Source organism: Hirundo rustica, chromosome 4 (assembly GCF_015227805.2).
Source record: "Hirundo rustica isolate bHirRus1 chromosome 4, bHirRus1.pri.v3, whole genome shotgun sequence".
NCBI lineage: Eukaryota > Metazoa > Chordata > Aves > Passeriformes > Hirundinidae > Hirundo > Hirundo rustica.
This window is the reverse complement of record NC_053453.1, coordinates 33,752,894-33,769,882: the sequence shown is the minus strand read 5'-3', so window position 1 is coordinate 33,769,882 and position 16,989 is coordinate 33,752,894. Positions and strand designations below refer to the sequence as shown.

The 16,989-nt window shown below is 40.1% G+C and overlaps 1 protein-coding gene across 3 annotated transcripts in view; it reads right to left on the bottom strand.

Annotated features, from left to right (window-relative positions):
* The window catches only part of SRGAP1 (SLIT-ROBO Rho GTPase activating protein 1), a 145,099-nt gene that overhangs the window by 19,455 nt on the left and 108,655 nt on the right, over nt 1-16,989 (bottom strand). For 2 of the 3 annotated variants that reach the window (XM_040061514.2, XM_040061515.2), the window contains exons 12-15: nt 14,572-14,605; nt 11,320-11,380; nt 11,079-11,156; nt 9,440-9,574 (exon numbers count right to left, since the gene is read on the bottom strand). In XM_040061514.2, coding sequence (XP_039917448.1) covers nt 9,440-9,574; nt 11,079-11,156; nt 11,320-11,380; nt 14,572-14,605 — 308 coding nt within the window. Of the gene's footprint in view, nt 1-9,439; nt 9,575-11,078; nt 11,157-11,319; nt 11,381-14,571; nt 14,606-15,110; nt 15,214-16,989 lie in introns of all 3 variants that reach the window. The other variant, XM_040061513.2, reaches the window with a different exon arrangement.

The window sequence follows — 16,989 nt, the reverse complement described above, 5'->3', positions numbered from 1 at the left end:
CTTTATTTGAATGCACATCAGATATATAATCCAATCACCGAGCTTCTCACCAATTTTTCTTAATCAGATGTCCAGCTATAACTCTCTTAGTGGCAAAAAATAGGAGAAAGTATTTTTTTTTTTTTTTTTTTTTTTTTTTTTTTTTTTTTTTTTTTTTTGCTATGGAGCTAAGAAACACAAAGATTGCATTCTTCTCAAATGATTTTATAGCAGTCCATGGAAATTCTTCTGAAGTGGGAGAAATCATCTAATAAAAGTATCAGTTCCTAATGTCTTGTAACAAGGATACACTATCTCCTGTGCTGGTCAGAAAGACTGTGTGGCTGCAAGTGGGGCAACGATGGGATAAAAGCTTGAGCTGTTTTTCAGAATAAGCAGTATCTCAGTTTTTAACTCAATGTGTTTTCTGACTCCACAGTAAATGACACTGGTGGAAACAACCTCAAATCTCAGTAATGCTTTTTAAGTGAGCCAAGAAAGTATGCTGCAATTAACAACATCTAGGGGAAATCACAGCAGACTAAAATGAGAAATCCTGTCCAGCGGCACTAAAGCGGATATTCAAAAATTTGGAAATCAGAAACAGGAGCTGATTCCAATACCTGAAAAGCCAACTGTACCACAAAATGTGGTATTTAGGAGTCCACAGTTAAAGTAATTACTTACGTAAAAATGTGATAATGTAAACAGAATTACTGGTGTGTATTACTTATGTACTCTTTGGTATGGCCATTTCAGTATTTATTTGAAGATGCAAAATGTGTGTTGACTTTCATTTCTTAGAAGAAAACTGGTATCTAGTAATTGCTACTTTGGTATTAAAAACTAAGCATTAGAAGAGTATGTTGGCAACAAGACTTTTGGTTGCCACCTAGAAGCGTTACAGTTCACCAGAAAATGCCAGTGCAGCAAAACGGTGTGAGATCTGCCCCCACATGAGCATTCACAGGTGATTCAATTGGCTCAGCACCACCAGAGCGCTGGGAACAAAAGATTCTGGGATGGTGTCAAACTGGCCTCCATCAGAGTTTCTGCAGAAGGACAACAGCCTACCATTGCCTGCATGAAGGAAGTCCATTTGGATTACGGTATCTACTGCAGGAGCAGAATAGCAAAACTCTGGCAGGAAGTAAAAACCTACTCCATAGCAGAGACCCTGAAGGCTGGACAGTGTCCCTGGTTAGCAGCTGCAGAGCTGGTACGAAAAAGGATTGCTGACAAGCCGTATAATTTATAATCCAATGAGTCACTCTGAACCCAAACACTAGCTGGAAATCAGTTCAAGCCGTCTCAAGTGGAGCATGTGACCTGAAATTTATTTTAATGTTTCTTGTAAACATGGATTGCATGAGTCAAGAAGTATTTCTGGTTACTGGTTGAGAACTGGTGGCCACGGCAGGGACATGCTAAGTCTGGGAGCTGCCTGAACAGTGAGAATCCACAGAGCAACTACAGTTCTTTCCCATTCCAATGCATCTTTCAACACTCCTCCTTCAGCAGCCCTGTGCGCCGCGTGTGGGAAGCTGAAGGAGGGTTTTGATGCAACACCAGGACTGGCCTTCTGCATTACAGCCTTTCCTGGCCAGTGCCTTGGGCTACAGTCCTGCCTCCTCCAGACAATTCTGGAGACTGGCCCTGGGCCAGGTTCCCTCATTCTGAATTCAAATCAGACCTGAGAAATGCACCAGGCTGGGACCCAAGGTGGGCTCAGCAGCTCCTTCCAGCAGCCTGCTGCCTGTATGGCTACAATAGCTCTGTCTAAACTAGTGAGCTAAACCAGGATGGGGCACGCTGGCAGGCAACTACCATTGGTAGTTATCACGCTCCCCAGTGTGCTTGTGGTCTTTGCCAACTACAATTCTTCCAAGCAATTCCTAGACAAGTTTGACAGGATGCATGAGTTAGGAACTAGACCCAGGAGGCAGCGCAGAGATGGCAGAGTAGGTACAGAGATTCTGCCTGTGTAGTCATGTGTTGAACTATCCCAGCTGTCCTACCAGGAGCATGATCAGTACTAAGTACTAGAAGTTACCTCTACTCCATGCTGAAGCAGTTACAAGCCATACGTGCTTGAAAGAGATGGGTGAGTTTCCAGTACTTTCCCGATAACCTGAACCCGGTTTCCATGAAAGTCCCTTTATTGAAAATCCAAACTACTGTCAAGTGGTAAATTTATGTACTTTCCACATTATTTCAAGAGGCTTCTATTTCCCAGCACTGATTTGGTTTAAAGGAGCTAGGTAATGATGTAATGTATTTGCATGCTGCTTTTAAATGTGGAGCTGAATTTCATCGTTTCTTGAATGTATGCAATACATGAGTGTTTGGGTACTTAAGAAAGATGGAATGAATACAGAGCCATCTTTTTACATGCAGGCAGAACGAATTTGCAGCTCTGCTGCTTCCCATGCAGAGGAAAGCTCAAACATTGCTTTGCCTCCACTGGCTTTGCTAAAGAGAGCCTCAGGGCAGAAGGGCCATCCAACCTCTAAGCTGGATGCTGCAAGGAAATACCGGCAAACTGAGTACTGGAGAGAGCTGGACATGCGTCCCCTCTCACAGTACTTCTGTTGGAGACACTTTTCTCATTACTCTGACTTTTTTTACCTGAGTGCCTGGTGAGATATTATCCATTTCTCAGCTAAGAAAACAGAAGTGCTTGATATTACATGATTTGTCCTAGTAAGGCAATTTAACTGCCAAGCTGAAATAGAAATCAGGGGATTTGAAAACTGGTTCATTACTCTAATGATATGATGAGACTCACATTCCCAAAGACAAGCAAGAGGACAAGCCTGCGGCAAGGCCAAACACACTGAGAACTAACGTATTCTTTTCTGACTGTGGAGAGAAACAGGGAAGAGAGATCTCCATGAAGGACACAGGAATATCAACTACAAATCAAGACTCATGTCAAGTAAATATCACACAGTGAAATGGTTATTATTTTCTAGCTCCCAGTTCTCGGAGCAAAGTAAAACTTTTGGAGCTCTGGTCTGACACATCTGCCTTCCAGACCCATCTCTGCCATGGGGGTCAAACCCACAAGCAGGAGAGCTTCCTGTCAGCAAAATGAGAAGCTGTTTGGTGTGGGAACACTGTGCTTCTGTCAAAGCAGAGGTGAAAGAAGAGAAGGGGAAAGAGTCAGCTTCTGCATTTTCATGGCTACAGCACTTTGTGGAAGAGCCAGGCACCTGAGCCCAGAGCTATTAATGCATTTTCATCAGACAAGAGTGGAACAATGTACCCTAATAATATAAGGGATTTGATTTTCTGTGTATCCATAACATAATCTAGGCATCTAAGCTTCTGAGGTGCTTTGGATCTAAGAAGCTTCTACCACTTACTACAAAAAATGAAAAGCAGAGAGCTCAGAGGTAATTTAAGTCTACAATCTTAGCCCATGACTTCACTTTAATCTCCTCTGAGAGATGTCTGTTCAACTTGTTCATAAAATCCTCCAAAAAAGGCAGGTCACAAGCTCCACAAGAAAATCCGTTGAGGTGCAATCCTGCATTGCTCTTGGAAAAGATTTTATTTACTGATCTCACATGGACTTACTCTACAAAGGCACCATGCCCTTGATCTGGATGAAGGAATTCAGATGAGACTAATGCCATTGCATATATTTATCAGCTAGCTGCCTCTCTGACAGCCACACACTAAGGACTGGTCCTCAGTTGCATGAGATAGACATAAATCTTGGGCACTCAGGCCCTGAAATGTGTGATCTTCAGTCTCCAAGAACACTGGAACCTTTTCTGGAGAGGCACTGTCACCTTCACTTACAGTAGAGACATACAGAAATAATGAATCTCTACTTTTCTCTTCCAGGAGAAATAACAGTTTTAACCACCTGGTCACTCACAATGAGGTTTTTGCAAAGGTAATTCTAAAGTGAAACAGATCAGAAGTGAACAATCTACCACAGAAGAGTAAAGGAATCCTGAGAGGGGAGAAAACACAACTGCTAACAGAAGCCCCCAAACACAAATAAACAAAAACTAAACTAGAAAGGAAAATAGGGGTATATTCGTCCCAAATATAATTAAGAAAATGTAAATTAAAGTTTAATTAAACAATAACTCTGAGGTAGTCGAGCATGTAAAAGGCAACATACTCAAATATATAGATGCAGTGATGCAGAATACAAGTCTTTTGCAAGAGAGCAATTGCTGATGGTTTCAGAGTATTTTGGGCCAACTGGACAGCTGCATATTACTCTGTTTTTTTTAATTTAAAGAGGCAAAGGAAGCACTGTACTTGATCATACACATGGCCTCTCCTGCATGGGAGGTGATTCACGGTTATCCAAGTGAGATGGTTCAGCATAGGAGCAGGCAGAGCTCAGAAACATCAGTTCTGGACTGCAAATGTTTGACCAGCCTCCCTTAACAGCCAGCCTCCATGGGCCCATCTCAGTATGAACAACAGGACTGCAAACACTTGGCAAAGGGAAGAGATTATTGATTAAAACATAAGGAAAGAGAAACCTGGTGTCAGCTGTGCAAGGTAAGCATAATTCACAGCAACAGTAGCACAAAGGAGGAAGCAAACAATGGTAATGTAAGACGTCTCTCTACTTTAGGACCACAGCTTTGAAGGATAAAATCCAATGTAGTCTCTCTTTGTTGGGGTTACTTGCTATTTCCACTTGGTGTGGTGCCTGCTAGTAACAGAGTGAATGCCTAATGCATATTTTACACACCCTGTGAATGTCAGATGGGACTGAGTTACACTTGCAGATGTAATTTTTATGGTCAATTTGCAGCTGACAAGTTATCTACATGAATATGTATTAGTGCTGAAGTTAACAATTTGTACCTCTTTTCATTTTGGTAGATGAGTCCAATCCAGCTCAAAGATATGTATATATTAACTCAGCAATGCCACTTACAGCTCTTTCAGATCTATTTAAGAAGGCATTACAGGAGGACAAACCCAGAAGTCTCCACCGTCACTTAGGGAAGGAAATACTTCTATTTTGTTGAAACTTTTTCATGGAGAGTTGACCATTCAGAATAGGTTTTTTTATGATTTTTTAAGTAATGGGCAATAGTCTGGAAAAGCAGTAAAATAATTTTCTTTCCTAACATTTATGTCTTTAAGTAAAAAGGCACTGCTGGTGACAAGGAACTAAAATTATAAAAATCAGAAGGAAAAAAGATATTTTCATTCATCTTGCCATTTTTGTCTATGAAATTTAAGGCAAGGGAGATGAAACCATGAAGAACTGCAATGCTCTGTGCAGCCATTAAGCAGTCTGAATAGCTGAGGTGTGTCTGCTGCTGCATGGCAGAGCTATCTATGTAAGTGTAAGTAAGCCATGTATGCAAGAGCTCACAGCAGGAGAGAAACTGCAGTCCCCCAGCAGTGAAGTGAGTTACATCCAGCCCTACTGAGCTCAACTTCTGCACCTTCTACCTCCATGTAGCTCCTGTTACAAATACTTTTCTTGTCTTTGGCCCAATCTGTTCCTACAAAAGGGCAGAAAGAAGTGCACTGTGACTCTCCTCCTTCCCGCCCCAACCTTGGATTGCTCTCTGGATTACAGAATGCTGCTGGGACCAAGAGCAGCCACTCCTTAAGAAGAGAATAAACCATTATGGGCCCATAATCAGATAGATTCTTTATGTTCTGTTCTACCTTTCACGCTTGCTCTGGCCCAAAGCATGTAACTTGGCCCAAATTTTATCTAAATTAGATCATAAGCCCAAACAGAGTAACACTGTTCTCATGAATGTAATTAATACAAATTGCCACAAAGATCACAGTAATTCCACGTTGTTTCCACTGTATTTACAAAATGGAAAGCATTAACTCACAATGCTCTATTTCATTTGGAAATATATGCATAAATGTAAAGGAATTTCTCGGTGGCTGTACTGAGGAAAGGTTCATTTTGCAGCTGTAGCCTCAATTATGCCTGACATCCATAACTAAATACTTCAGTTTCAAGAGGTTTTTCACTGACAACATTACATTTCCATATAAAATGTGTGACATTCTGCCCTTTTACAGTTTTATGTGAACATTAGCTTTACAAATTTGCTTGCTCCCTTTCCCCTTCTGTAAAAATTTCTGCCAACGATTAAGAAACCACACTGACGTTTATTTTCAAAAACTATTTGAAAAGAATGTTTATTCCTTTCCTCACTGTTTTTCAGATCATGAATGCAATATGAATTGAGAGTATTAAAAAATGCTTAATTAAACACGTGAAACTTTTCTGGACTTTATATAGCAATTGTGATCTAAAGAAGTTACAGTAACCTAAGTTCTCACAGAAAAAGGGAGTCTGGCCCTGCTCCCATTAGCAGGAAGACTGAGATACATAATATGTGAGGCCACATAAGCACAGAAAAAAACCTAATGCAACTACGACTAGTTCAAAGTCTGAAATGAAGCAAAAATCTTGCCTAGATGATTTTCCTTTTTGCAAGATATCCAGTGACAGGGTTAAAATATAGCAAAGGAAATAGTGTTTTAGGCCCACAGTTTATGACAGTATGTACCATGTAGCTGCTACATAGTGTGTTTTGAAATGTTGATTTGTTTGGGGTTTTTTTTTCCCAACAATTAATTCTTATTCCTCGGAAGTGGTGCACCATTCAATAAAGCACATAGAATAGTACACAGCTGAAAGAATACTCCACCTCAGGCTTCTCAGATAACCACACAGCCCCTTGATCTCTGCATATGGTTCTGGGGCTGGCTCTGGGTGCAAGGCACAAGAGCTGTTTCTTTTCTCATACTTCATTCAAACTCCCCTGCACTGTGACAACACAAAGTTGTTGTGTGCTTACCCGAGTGTGCTCAAAGAGAAAACCTCCCTTTGTCCCACCTTGGTCCACACTTAACTCTCCTCCCTGTGCTGAAGGCATTGATATGCCATTTCAGCGTGCCCATAATGATAATCTCATGAAAACCAAACCCAACAAAAAAACCATCCCCTCCATGCTTCTCCCAAAACCTCTAAGAAAACAGATCTCAGACTTTTGCAACATATTATCAGACTAAAATCCTCTGCTTGTACAACAGCAATAGCAGAAGTCAGTGCTAGCAGAACTATTCAGTCATTACACCTTGTTTTGACAAACTGTCATAGGGGTGACAATCCAGATTTATGACACCATCAGAGAACACTCAGTCTAAACTGGGATCAGATGGCAACACTTCTTTCTCAATAAACTTTTTAAAATGCTGTTGTGAAAAGCGGTGACTTTGTTCCAGGCTATTGTTGTTACCGATTTCAGTTCTGCTGGATAATACTATTATTTAAATAAAAGGTTGGCAACTCTCGCAAGAAAATAATTCATTGCCTACTAGGAACATGCAATAATTGGACATTTCCTATGGAAAACAAGATCTAGCACTAGGGATCTAGTATTCACAGCCATTTTTCTTGAAGTTCTTAACAACAAAATAAATACTTTTTTCAGGATAACAGAACTGGAACCTCTCGGACAGTGATGCTCTGAAGGTTTGGTGAATCTCTCCTGCATGTGCAGGTGCCACATACATCTATCTGCTCAGCCCATTCAACTTCTACCCCTCTTTCCTAATACCCCATTCCTTCTTCAGCATCTCCAACAGTGAATGAGAACTTCTAAATCATCTAGGTTCCTCTTCTGGGAACATATTTAAAAGGCTGTTTTGGGCAAGGATCTTTGTATCTTCTGAGCAGTCACTTGTATAATCTCTGTAAACTGAACACTCATTCATGGTATTTTACAATTTAGTTTACAATTATATTTAAAGCTCTTCAACACAGCAGGCTGCAGTAACATCTTCACACGTAAGAACCACTGTTTATATTTTTCTTAATGCTTAAGTCAAAATAATGAAGTCTTTATAAAGAGATCAAATGGGCAGAATCTGACAGCAGAAACTTTGAGAACAAAATCTGGTACAAATGCTTCATGATGAAAGTGATTATTCATTTGAACAGCTTATCCAAGAATGTGGTAGATTTTCTATCAACCAAAGCCACTAAATCAACAGATTTTTCCAGCAGATATGCGTTAATTCATCCAGAAGTTATGGAAACTGGTGCGGGGTTATTAGGTAAAGTTCTATCTTCCCTCTCATGCAGAAAATCACTCAGTCAAAATGATCTTTTTTTAGATTTCAATTTCTATGACTTGCAGAGATTTCTGGGCTGTGGCACCACAGTCAGTTAAAGCTGAACTGAAGCAGAACCAGGATTATGCTTCCTAAAAAGACAATGTCCCCCTCAGCATCAGGGATCAGACTGCTGAACTGCGGTTTTCAGGTCTTTAGAACTCCCCAGTGCCACCAAGTCTGTAAACAGCAGCAGCTGCAGAAAACACTGCAAAAAAAATGAAACACAAAACACCGCACACAGACGTGGTCACAGCGATCCACGGATTTGTAATCTCCTGGAGGAATTACTGCAATGCTCCCTGTGTGGGAAGCAAACCACACACATTGTGTCCCCCAAGTTGGGAGCCAAAAACCCCACCTGAACGCCAGCTTGGGACCATGTGCACCCATCAATTGGTGGCCCTGCCTGCTGGGCTGAGATCTCTGCCAAAATAACAATTTGGAGAGCTTGACCTAAGTAATTTCCCAAAGGACTGTCTCTCATTACCTGTGAAACTACCTCCATCTCCACTGGGCTGAAGGAGGCAAGTTATAAAGGAAGGTAGAAAGGAAATTCTTCCTCAAAGCTCCTCTGACCACTGTGCCCAGGGAACAGCCAGTCTACTGATGGCTGGCTTGGCCTCAGCCCCCGACACCTGCAGGGGTCAGCGAACTGGAAGAGGTTTTGTGCATGTCAGAGCAATTCACTCATCCACTGACAACTTTCCAAATGACTCCAACCTCTCTGTGTCTGGCTACGAGCTGAGGAAAGGTCACGGATCACGTGTCGCTCCTCCAAGGCATCCCATTACAACTCGTGTGTGGGAAGGCAGACCAGGCTCTCCTGCAGACAACACTCAGCTGTTCCCCTCCATTCCTGCACCAGAGTTTTCTGGGTGGTTTTCAGCTGAGCACAATAATGGTCCAGAATCACACAATGTTGAGCAGTTAGTTACTTATTCACCAGGGCTGACCTCAAGCTGAGGGGCATGAAAACCTTGGAAAGTAACACAATCTGTTTGCATGTTCATGACTTCATTCACTTCTGTCTGCCTCAGTGCACAGAGGAAAATAATAATGTGTTTAAATTTAACTATCCCTTGTATACCAAAAGATATTCTTCTTGCCCTATTAAACAAAGAATTGTACTGTACATTAATCCCAATGGAAAAAGGGAACAACCACAGATGTGAGTATGACTAGCAACTGAGCCAGACTGCTACACGTGGCAAACAATCTCAGGAAAATCTGTGAAGTTAGCTCTTTTTTCAGACTACTACTTTGTAACTGAAAGTAAAATTCTATTGAGAAAAAACCAGAAAATTCTACTTACTGATACAAGAAATAAGATCATTAAATCTTTCCTTAGGAAAGACAGGATTTTCCAGCCCTCGGAAATAGAGCTTCAGTACTCCAGCAACTGAGTTAATGTCATGGTTACTTTGGTCATCTGCCAAAGGATTTTCACCTTAAAAAGTAAATAAAGTGGATGAAACACACATGCATGGAACATTTTTATAAGTGAATGACATTTGGGCAGGTTTTGTTTTTAGTGTGTGGGAGGTGGCAATGCAAGCACTCAAGTAAGATAATAAACACTTATTTAGAAATCCCAGGCTATGATTAAACTAAAAAAAGGCAGCCTAAGTAAAGCTTCCTTAAAATTACATAACCTAGTGATCTCTTAGGTCCTGAACTTCCAGCTAAGTATTTATGGACATGCTGTAATTTACAGTTAGTAAAATAAAAAAGCCAAACGCTCTTAATTGAAGAGTTCTGCAGACTTATTTGGAGCCCTACATAAAACAAATGGACTTAGATCACTCATGAATGGAAAATATTTCTTCATTCTAAAAAGTTAAAACACCAGGAATTCATGCAACTATTTTGTTGAAAATCTACCTGAAATCTCAGCCATGACTATTATTATTGTACTATTTTATTTATGTAATTTTAAAGGCCTAATCTTTATTTTGAAACACTTAAAAATGTATAGTTCTCCAAGGATAACACTACCTAGGAGGAGGAGTTCAGAATAAGCAGAATGGAGGGATGTGGCTTCACTTAGGAAGTGAAAACAGCTGCTTTATGTAACTTGTCAAAGAAAAGATAAGGTTTAACAAGATATATATAACTAATACTAGCAAGCAAAACACTGTGCGTATTTTTTCATGCTTTTAGTCACAAGATTTCTTGCTCCAAGGGTTTTGTCATTAGCAGATGATCTGCAGAAGTTTTAATTTTCCCTAGAAATTAAAACAACCCAGGTTTTAAGACTCAAGACAAAAAGAATGCAGGATTTAAAAAAATTTTAACAAGTATTGCTTTAACACAGCTGGAGGATGGCTGGATCCTGGTCTCCTGAGCAGAGCAAACCTAGGTTGGGATGTTGCCAGCCACTGACATTGAAAAAGCTGGTTTTATTTCCTGGCATTTTTCATGTAATTCCTCCTCTGGGACTGAAGTTTCTTTTGGGAATGAAAAATGGAATAACCCTTTTTTTTTACCCCCTATTTTCCTGGATTGTGATGCAACTTTGGCAGAAGGACCAGAAAGCTGAGCATTTGTATTCCAGAAGGTCAAGCAACAAGACTTTCAAATTTCATTAAGTAGCCTCTTGAATCAAATTAAACTCATTACCTTTCTTTTATGAGGATCTCTAAAATAAATTATACAAAAACTATTATTTGCAGTTTACCACTAACAAAAAAGCTAATGTTTACAGTTGATAAAAGAATCATATGTCTTGTCTAAACAAACTGAGAAAACCTTCAAGCTCCTGGGACATAATGGGGGTAAAACATCCATGTGTCATCACTGTACTTCACATTTAAGCATGTGATGGTGCAAAGTTTTAGGTGCAGTGCATACAGTACAGACAATCTCTCTAAACAGCAAAGAAAGTAATTATAATTTAAAAGATTTTTAAATGTCAGATATTAAGGTGCTCAAATAAATAAAAATCCAATTACCTCTCTCAAATGAATTTTTAATATCATTGACTTCCACCTGGGAACCAGACACTCTAAAAATTCCCTGATGTTGAAGACCTGCAGAAAAGAGGGGAGATAGGTGGTGAAAAATTAATTTATTTTTTAAGATACTTTAAATCTGTATTTTAAAAATAAAGCTGTGGTGCTAAATGAGTAATGTAAAAGATATACAAAAAAGTCAGGGCAATAATGAAATGACATAGTTTTTTTCAGAGCTTACCATATAAATTTATAAATCTGATACAGCTTTCCACAATAAGAGGAATGACTTGCCCTGAATCCTGCAAGAAAACAGAGCAGAATGAATGAGCTGCCGATCAGAAAGGGGAAACCTCCCTGCAACGGCCTCAATGTGAAAATGCACTTTCTTGGTAAATCTAGATGGACATACAGTGCTGGCAAAGAAACACCTAAGACAAAATACCACTTCTAACAGAGTTCTCTTCCCATTTAGGGAGGGAAGAAAAGGATCAGGTGAAGAAAAGGATTATGGTTCTTAAAATAATTTAATCGGGAATTTCAGTTCTCTACCCCTGTCACCACATCTGGCTAACACTGTATGTGACATCTAAGCTTGTGCATGCATTTTAGATTTCTGAAGCAAAATGAGTTAAAGCAGCAAATATGCCTTTTAAAAAGATTAAGAATAATAATTCATGATGAAGATGATCCCTCTGCATCCATTTCAATGACCCTTCTTTTCCTGGTGAAGAAAATCCTACAGGGACCTAATTACACAGGACCCAGTTCCCCAGTGTGTTTTGTTTTGTGGCGCTGGTTTCGGGTTTGGCTTATTTTTTTTCCCCTTTGTTCTGGGTTTTTGTTTTGGGTTTTTGTATGTTTATTTCATAAACATAAGTTCATCACAAACAATTTACAAGGCTTTTCTGGACTATCAGAAACATCCTTGGAGCAGAGCCACCAAATGACACTGCACGAGGTACGGCAACGTCTCCCTCCTGACCGAGAGCGCTGCTCTGGGCTCTGCTCATTTGTGTGTCCTACCATGGGGCAGATGATGGCCTGGCATGATGTTTCTGGCTGCTCTCAATGCCTGGTAATCCCTGGGTGGTGAATTGCAGCTACTTTGAGCTGAGCATGTGGTTCAGCTGCTTCGTCTCTACGCACAAGGTTACTGGGAAAGGGGGGTCACAGCCTGCATCTCCCCTCCTGCCACTGGCACAGCTCGGGAGTCACAGCTCCTCGTCTCAGCAATGATACAGCAGCAGCTTTGTAGCTACATTTTCAGTCACACAAAAGTGTTTTAAAAAAGGATAAAAAACATTTGTGATGGGAGAGGGAGAAGATGACTTTACACTAATTTTCAGAGAGTTACTTGTCTTTTTCTTTTAAACCGCTTATTTTCCAAAAGACCCATTGGAAACCCTTTGCTTTGGCATTTTAAAAAATGGATATTTTAACCCAAGCACACTAGTGACCACAAGTTATCAAATACAGATTAAAGAGATAAATTATATGATTAAAAATTATTTGGAACAGTCGGTGCTTATGCTGCAGAAATTACTGTTTCCTAAATAATCTTAGAATTTCTTGCCTTGGAAGATGTGATTTTTTTTCCAAATGAATTTCCAATATGCAAGTGCTCAGAGAATTGACTGATTCATTTGGAAGTTTAGTATAAAATCAGTCTGAATTATAAAATCATTAATTCAAAACCACTTTGTAACTCATAATATGTATTTCCTCTTACAAATTAATACTTCATTTTCATGCTAAACTACACTAATGGGAAGTCTATGAATTAAGCTCAAGCACTAAAAACAGCCTGAAAAAAGTCTGAAAAATAACACACAGTAAAGCAATGAAACATTGCACTCCCTGAGGTAACCTAACCCATTAATCTAAGGTATACTCTGTGCTGCTTTAGTGGGGCTTACAATAGACTGTTATCACTAACTATGCTATTTAAATTGTGGCTTGTTTGTCTTTTAAGTGAAAACCTAGCAAAAATTGGCTATAACCAGTAATGGCTGGATTAGCATTTCCTCTTTGATTCGTGTCACGGTTCAGTAACAGCTAGAAAAAAACCCCTTGGAACACGTCAGCTGTTAAATCCAGGAACACCATCATCTTCACCAACACTGAGCAGCCTGGCTCTCCAGAAAAGCAGAGTATTAGGAAAAATGCACAGCATGCACCCACATCTCTTGTTAGTACACTGGTTCATGCAAAGAATATAAAGTCTAAGAAAAGATAGTGTTTGCAGTAAGAAATTACAAAAAAAACCCCAACCCCAACCCCAAATCACTTTTGTACTTAGTTTTGGAGACTCTATTCAGAACCACACAAAACTTTGTACTTAAATAATACCTCGAAATAATCTGAACTAACAGCTTTGCCTTTTGGATCTAATCAAAGGAAAATAATTTGAAGTAACAATCTGTGTTGGTGAGTGTCAAGAACAGTGACCCTACTGCTACTGTGAACTTAATCTGATGTGTGTAGTCAGTGAATGTATGTTTGTGACTATATAAAATTTCTTATGATGCAAAACTCTAACAAAAAGCAGTCTGGCGTGATACTGCATTGCACTAGCTGTGCCTGTCAAAATGACTCAATCCTTTAACAAGAATGACACGGTCTTTGGGCAGAGATGCTGTCCTAAGGTAGCTCTCACATTGGCAAATCTGTCATAAGGCTACCAGCTTTTCTGATCTCTTTTTTTTTGAAAGATTAAATAATGTCAGACTCCTCAATTGCACGTAAGCCCTGTCAGCCACACTGCCATGTGTTATAACCCTTGTCTCTGTGAGGGAAAATGATGGGGCACCATTGCTCCTGATTTGCTTTGTCCTTCTCTAGTCTAGGGCCTTTCATAGTGAGAATTTCTGCCTCCTTGCTTACTTTCACCCTTAAGCAAGAAACTGCTCATGATACTCATCTATTTCATCATGATTTCTCAGTCTTTGCATTTCACGGCACCTCCCGTGTAACAATGATAATAAAAAAATTGTTTTCCCTTTAGTTGTCCTAAGGATGACCAAAAGTTTGATTCAAAGACAGCTAAATCAGTACAGTGCCAGTGAGCACAGAATTTGTTCTGCAAAATGTTCGCCACTAGCTATACTGAAAAAGAAAAAAGAAATCCCTGTAACATTCAAACTCAATTCACAGAGCTTGCAGTCAAGATTTTTATTCACTGCATTTATAAATGTATTTTTAAAAGATTTTCAAAATTTTAAGAGATTTCTTTCCTGTAGTTGTCTCAGCTATGTCGAGAGGCACAAACTGTGATGGGTGGGTCCTTGAAAATGAGTAAGAAAATATCCATCATTTAAGATTACAACCCCTCCAGAGTTCTGCTCTGGTTTAGTTTTGCCTGCTATATTTGTACACTCATTTCTTAATGCAAACTTCTCCCTCCAGGTCCTTGAAAGAACTTATTTTGAGCCAGGCAGGAATGCAACCCGAGAGCGAGGCAGAGCTGGTTCTCTTGTCACCAGAACCATACCTGATGTCTCGTGTGAGAGTTCCTTCGGCCCCGGCTAGAAGCATTATTAGAAATAAAAGTATGAAAAAGAAGATAGTAAATACAGCAAAGACACAAGATCCAGAATAGCAGTGATCACAATTTCACACAATATAATAAATTCCTAAAGTCATAGGAAATGAAAATCTGGATATCAAACCCAGGGAAATACTGCTTCTCCACTGACTCTGAACACTAGGTGTTATGAAAAGAGCAAGCAGGAAATTGTGGTAAGCTGTGGGATGCACCACTACATCCTATCTCCTACATGAACCTAAGTTTCCTATTGAAAGCAGGCTGACAATACTATTCCTACTTGATTAACAAAACTGTAGGGAGGCAAATGTGAGAAACGAATCCCCCTCTTTCCCTTTGACTTCAGGAAGTATTATATTGATCCACTGGGAAAGAAGAGCCCCAGGACAGACTTAAATATAATGATCTGCCTCAGCTTTTGTGAGGAGGTGACCATTATAGTAAGAAGTGTTGAGATCAGCCACTGGGGTGGCTGGTGCCAGTACCTTGATGAACGACTCCAAATCACCATTAAACAACTTAGCACTATACTGGGATCGGGGTCTGGGCTTCCTGTGTTTCTGGGGCTTAGGGGGAAGATTTGGAGGCCTAAGGGAAGGGAATATGATTACTGAGCAAGGTAGAAATAAGTCACGCGATAAAATGAAACGTCTGTAAGCTCATGGGAAAACAACAGAACATGGTAAAGGGAGCAATAAACACAGTACTTATCAAATAAAGACTTTCCATCAAATTTAAGCGTAACACATTAAAGAGGAGAGAACTCCCCCATTAAAAAATTACTCATGGATAAATAATGACATTCTTTATGAATCCCTGTTTTGCAGTTTTACCATATGAATTTATTCCAAACATTGCACAATCAGAACGGCCTTTTTTGTTGTGGTCATGCAAAAAAATAAGCAGCAACCACTGGAATTCATCCTGCTGGCCATGGCAGAACACAGACCACTCGAAGCACCTCTTATCAGTCAGAAAAGTTGTTTCATGCTGGAGAAACTTCAAATACAAATTAAAGCTGCTCAGCACACTCCTAAGATGCTTCAAAACCAAACTGTCCGCATTTTCAGCTAGAGCTAGGAAGGTTAAACAGCTTTAGCCTTGCACATCCAGCCATCAACAACTTCGCACACAAAAAGAAACACCTTGCTAATTAGCTAACAGAATTAAAAGTATATCAATTGAACAAATAAATAAAACCAGTGCAACACTTAAAGAAGTAAAGGAAAAACACACAAAAGTTTGGTCCGCAAAATTTTACCTAGTGTGTTACACATGTGGTGACTACATGTGTAACTGAAAGAGATTACAGGAAATAAATACTGTTCTCCAGGTCACAAACTACTTTGTGAATGACATGCCAAGAGCTACTAGCCAACAGCTTCCTTAATTCCCAAGCACCATCAGTTTCTATAGGTTTTTCTGGACTTAGCAAAAAATCCAATGTTTTTGGGGGATCAGTGAGAAACAATAATGCATAGAGCATTCAGCAGTGGGACTTCACTTTGTTTGAGTACTGTCTGCTATTTTAAACTCATCTTTAAAGATATCCTCTTCCCTTCTACAACTCAACTTTGACCTCAAACAACATTTCTGTCTCACAGTGTGGAAGCATAACTGAACCTTGGGGCCATAGGCAGGGCCCAGCCAAAGCCCAGGAGCTGGTGCTGAGGAACAGATGGGCAGGCCCTACTTCTCAGAGTATCTTTCTCTAAGTGACCAGCTGTGAGAAGATATGAGGTAAGATGGCTTCACTGCTCCTCCACTTTACTAAGGTAAAATCATTGCCTAAATCCACCATCTCCTTTCAGCTGTTTACAAAGAGCCTGAGAAGTTGCCTGCATTGGAGTCAAGAAAGGAGGTTTTTCTCATTAGACATAAACTTGTTGATTTCCATGCATTCCCGGAATGGTAGCACCTGGAGGCAGAGTTAAAGGTACAATTGTCAGAATTAATGTCAGCAATTGGGAAGAATGCTTTGATTTGTAACCACTTTTCAACTGAGGTCATGTAAGGAAAGTATCTGAGTAAGTCCGACTTGACAGAGCTAGAAAGGAACATGGAGTGGTGGGAGAAAATCTGGTGTAAAGTGTGTAGAGATGTCCTGGGAAAACTGGGACCAGGAAAGATGGTTCTTGAAGGCATTGGGCAAGGATGTATTGCAAGGGAAGGGAAGGGAAGAGTGAGACTAAGCAAGCTGGGCTGGATGTTTCTGCTTTAGCAGGGCACACTGCCTGCAGCAGTGATACATACAAGTGGCAGCTGCAAATCCAAGCAGTTGCCACTACCCCCTCCTAGTCTCTGGGGGCTGCAGAGCTTATCTGGGTTTATATCTGGAGGCAGCTTCAAAGGTGTGGCATTACG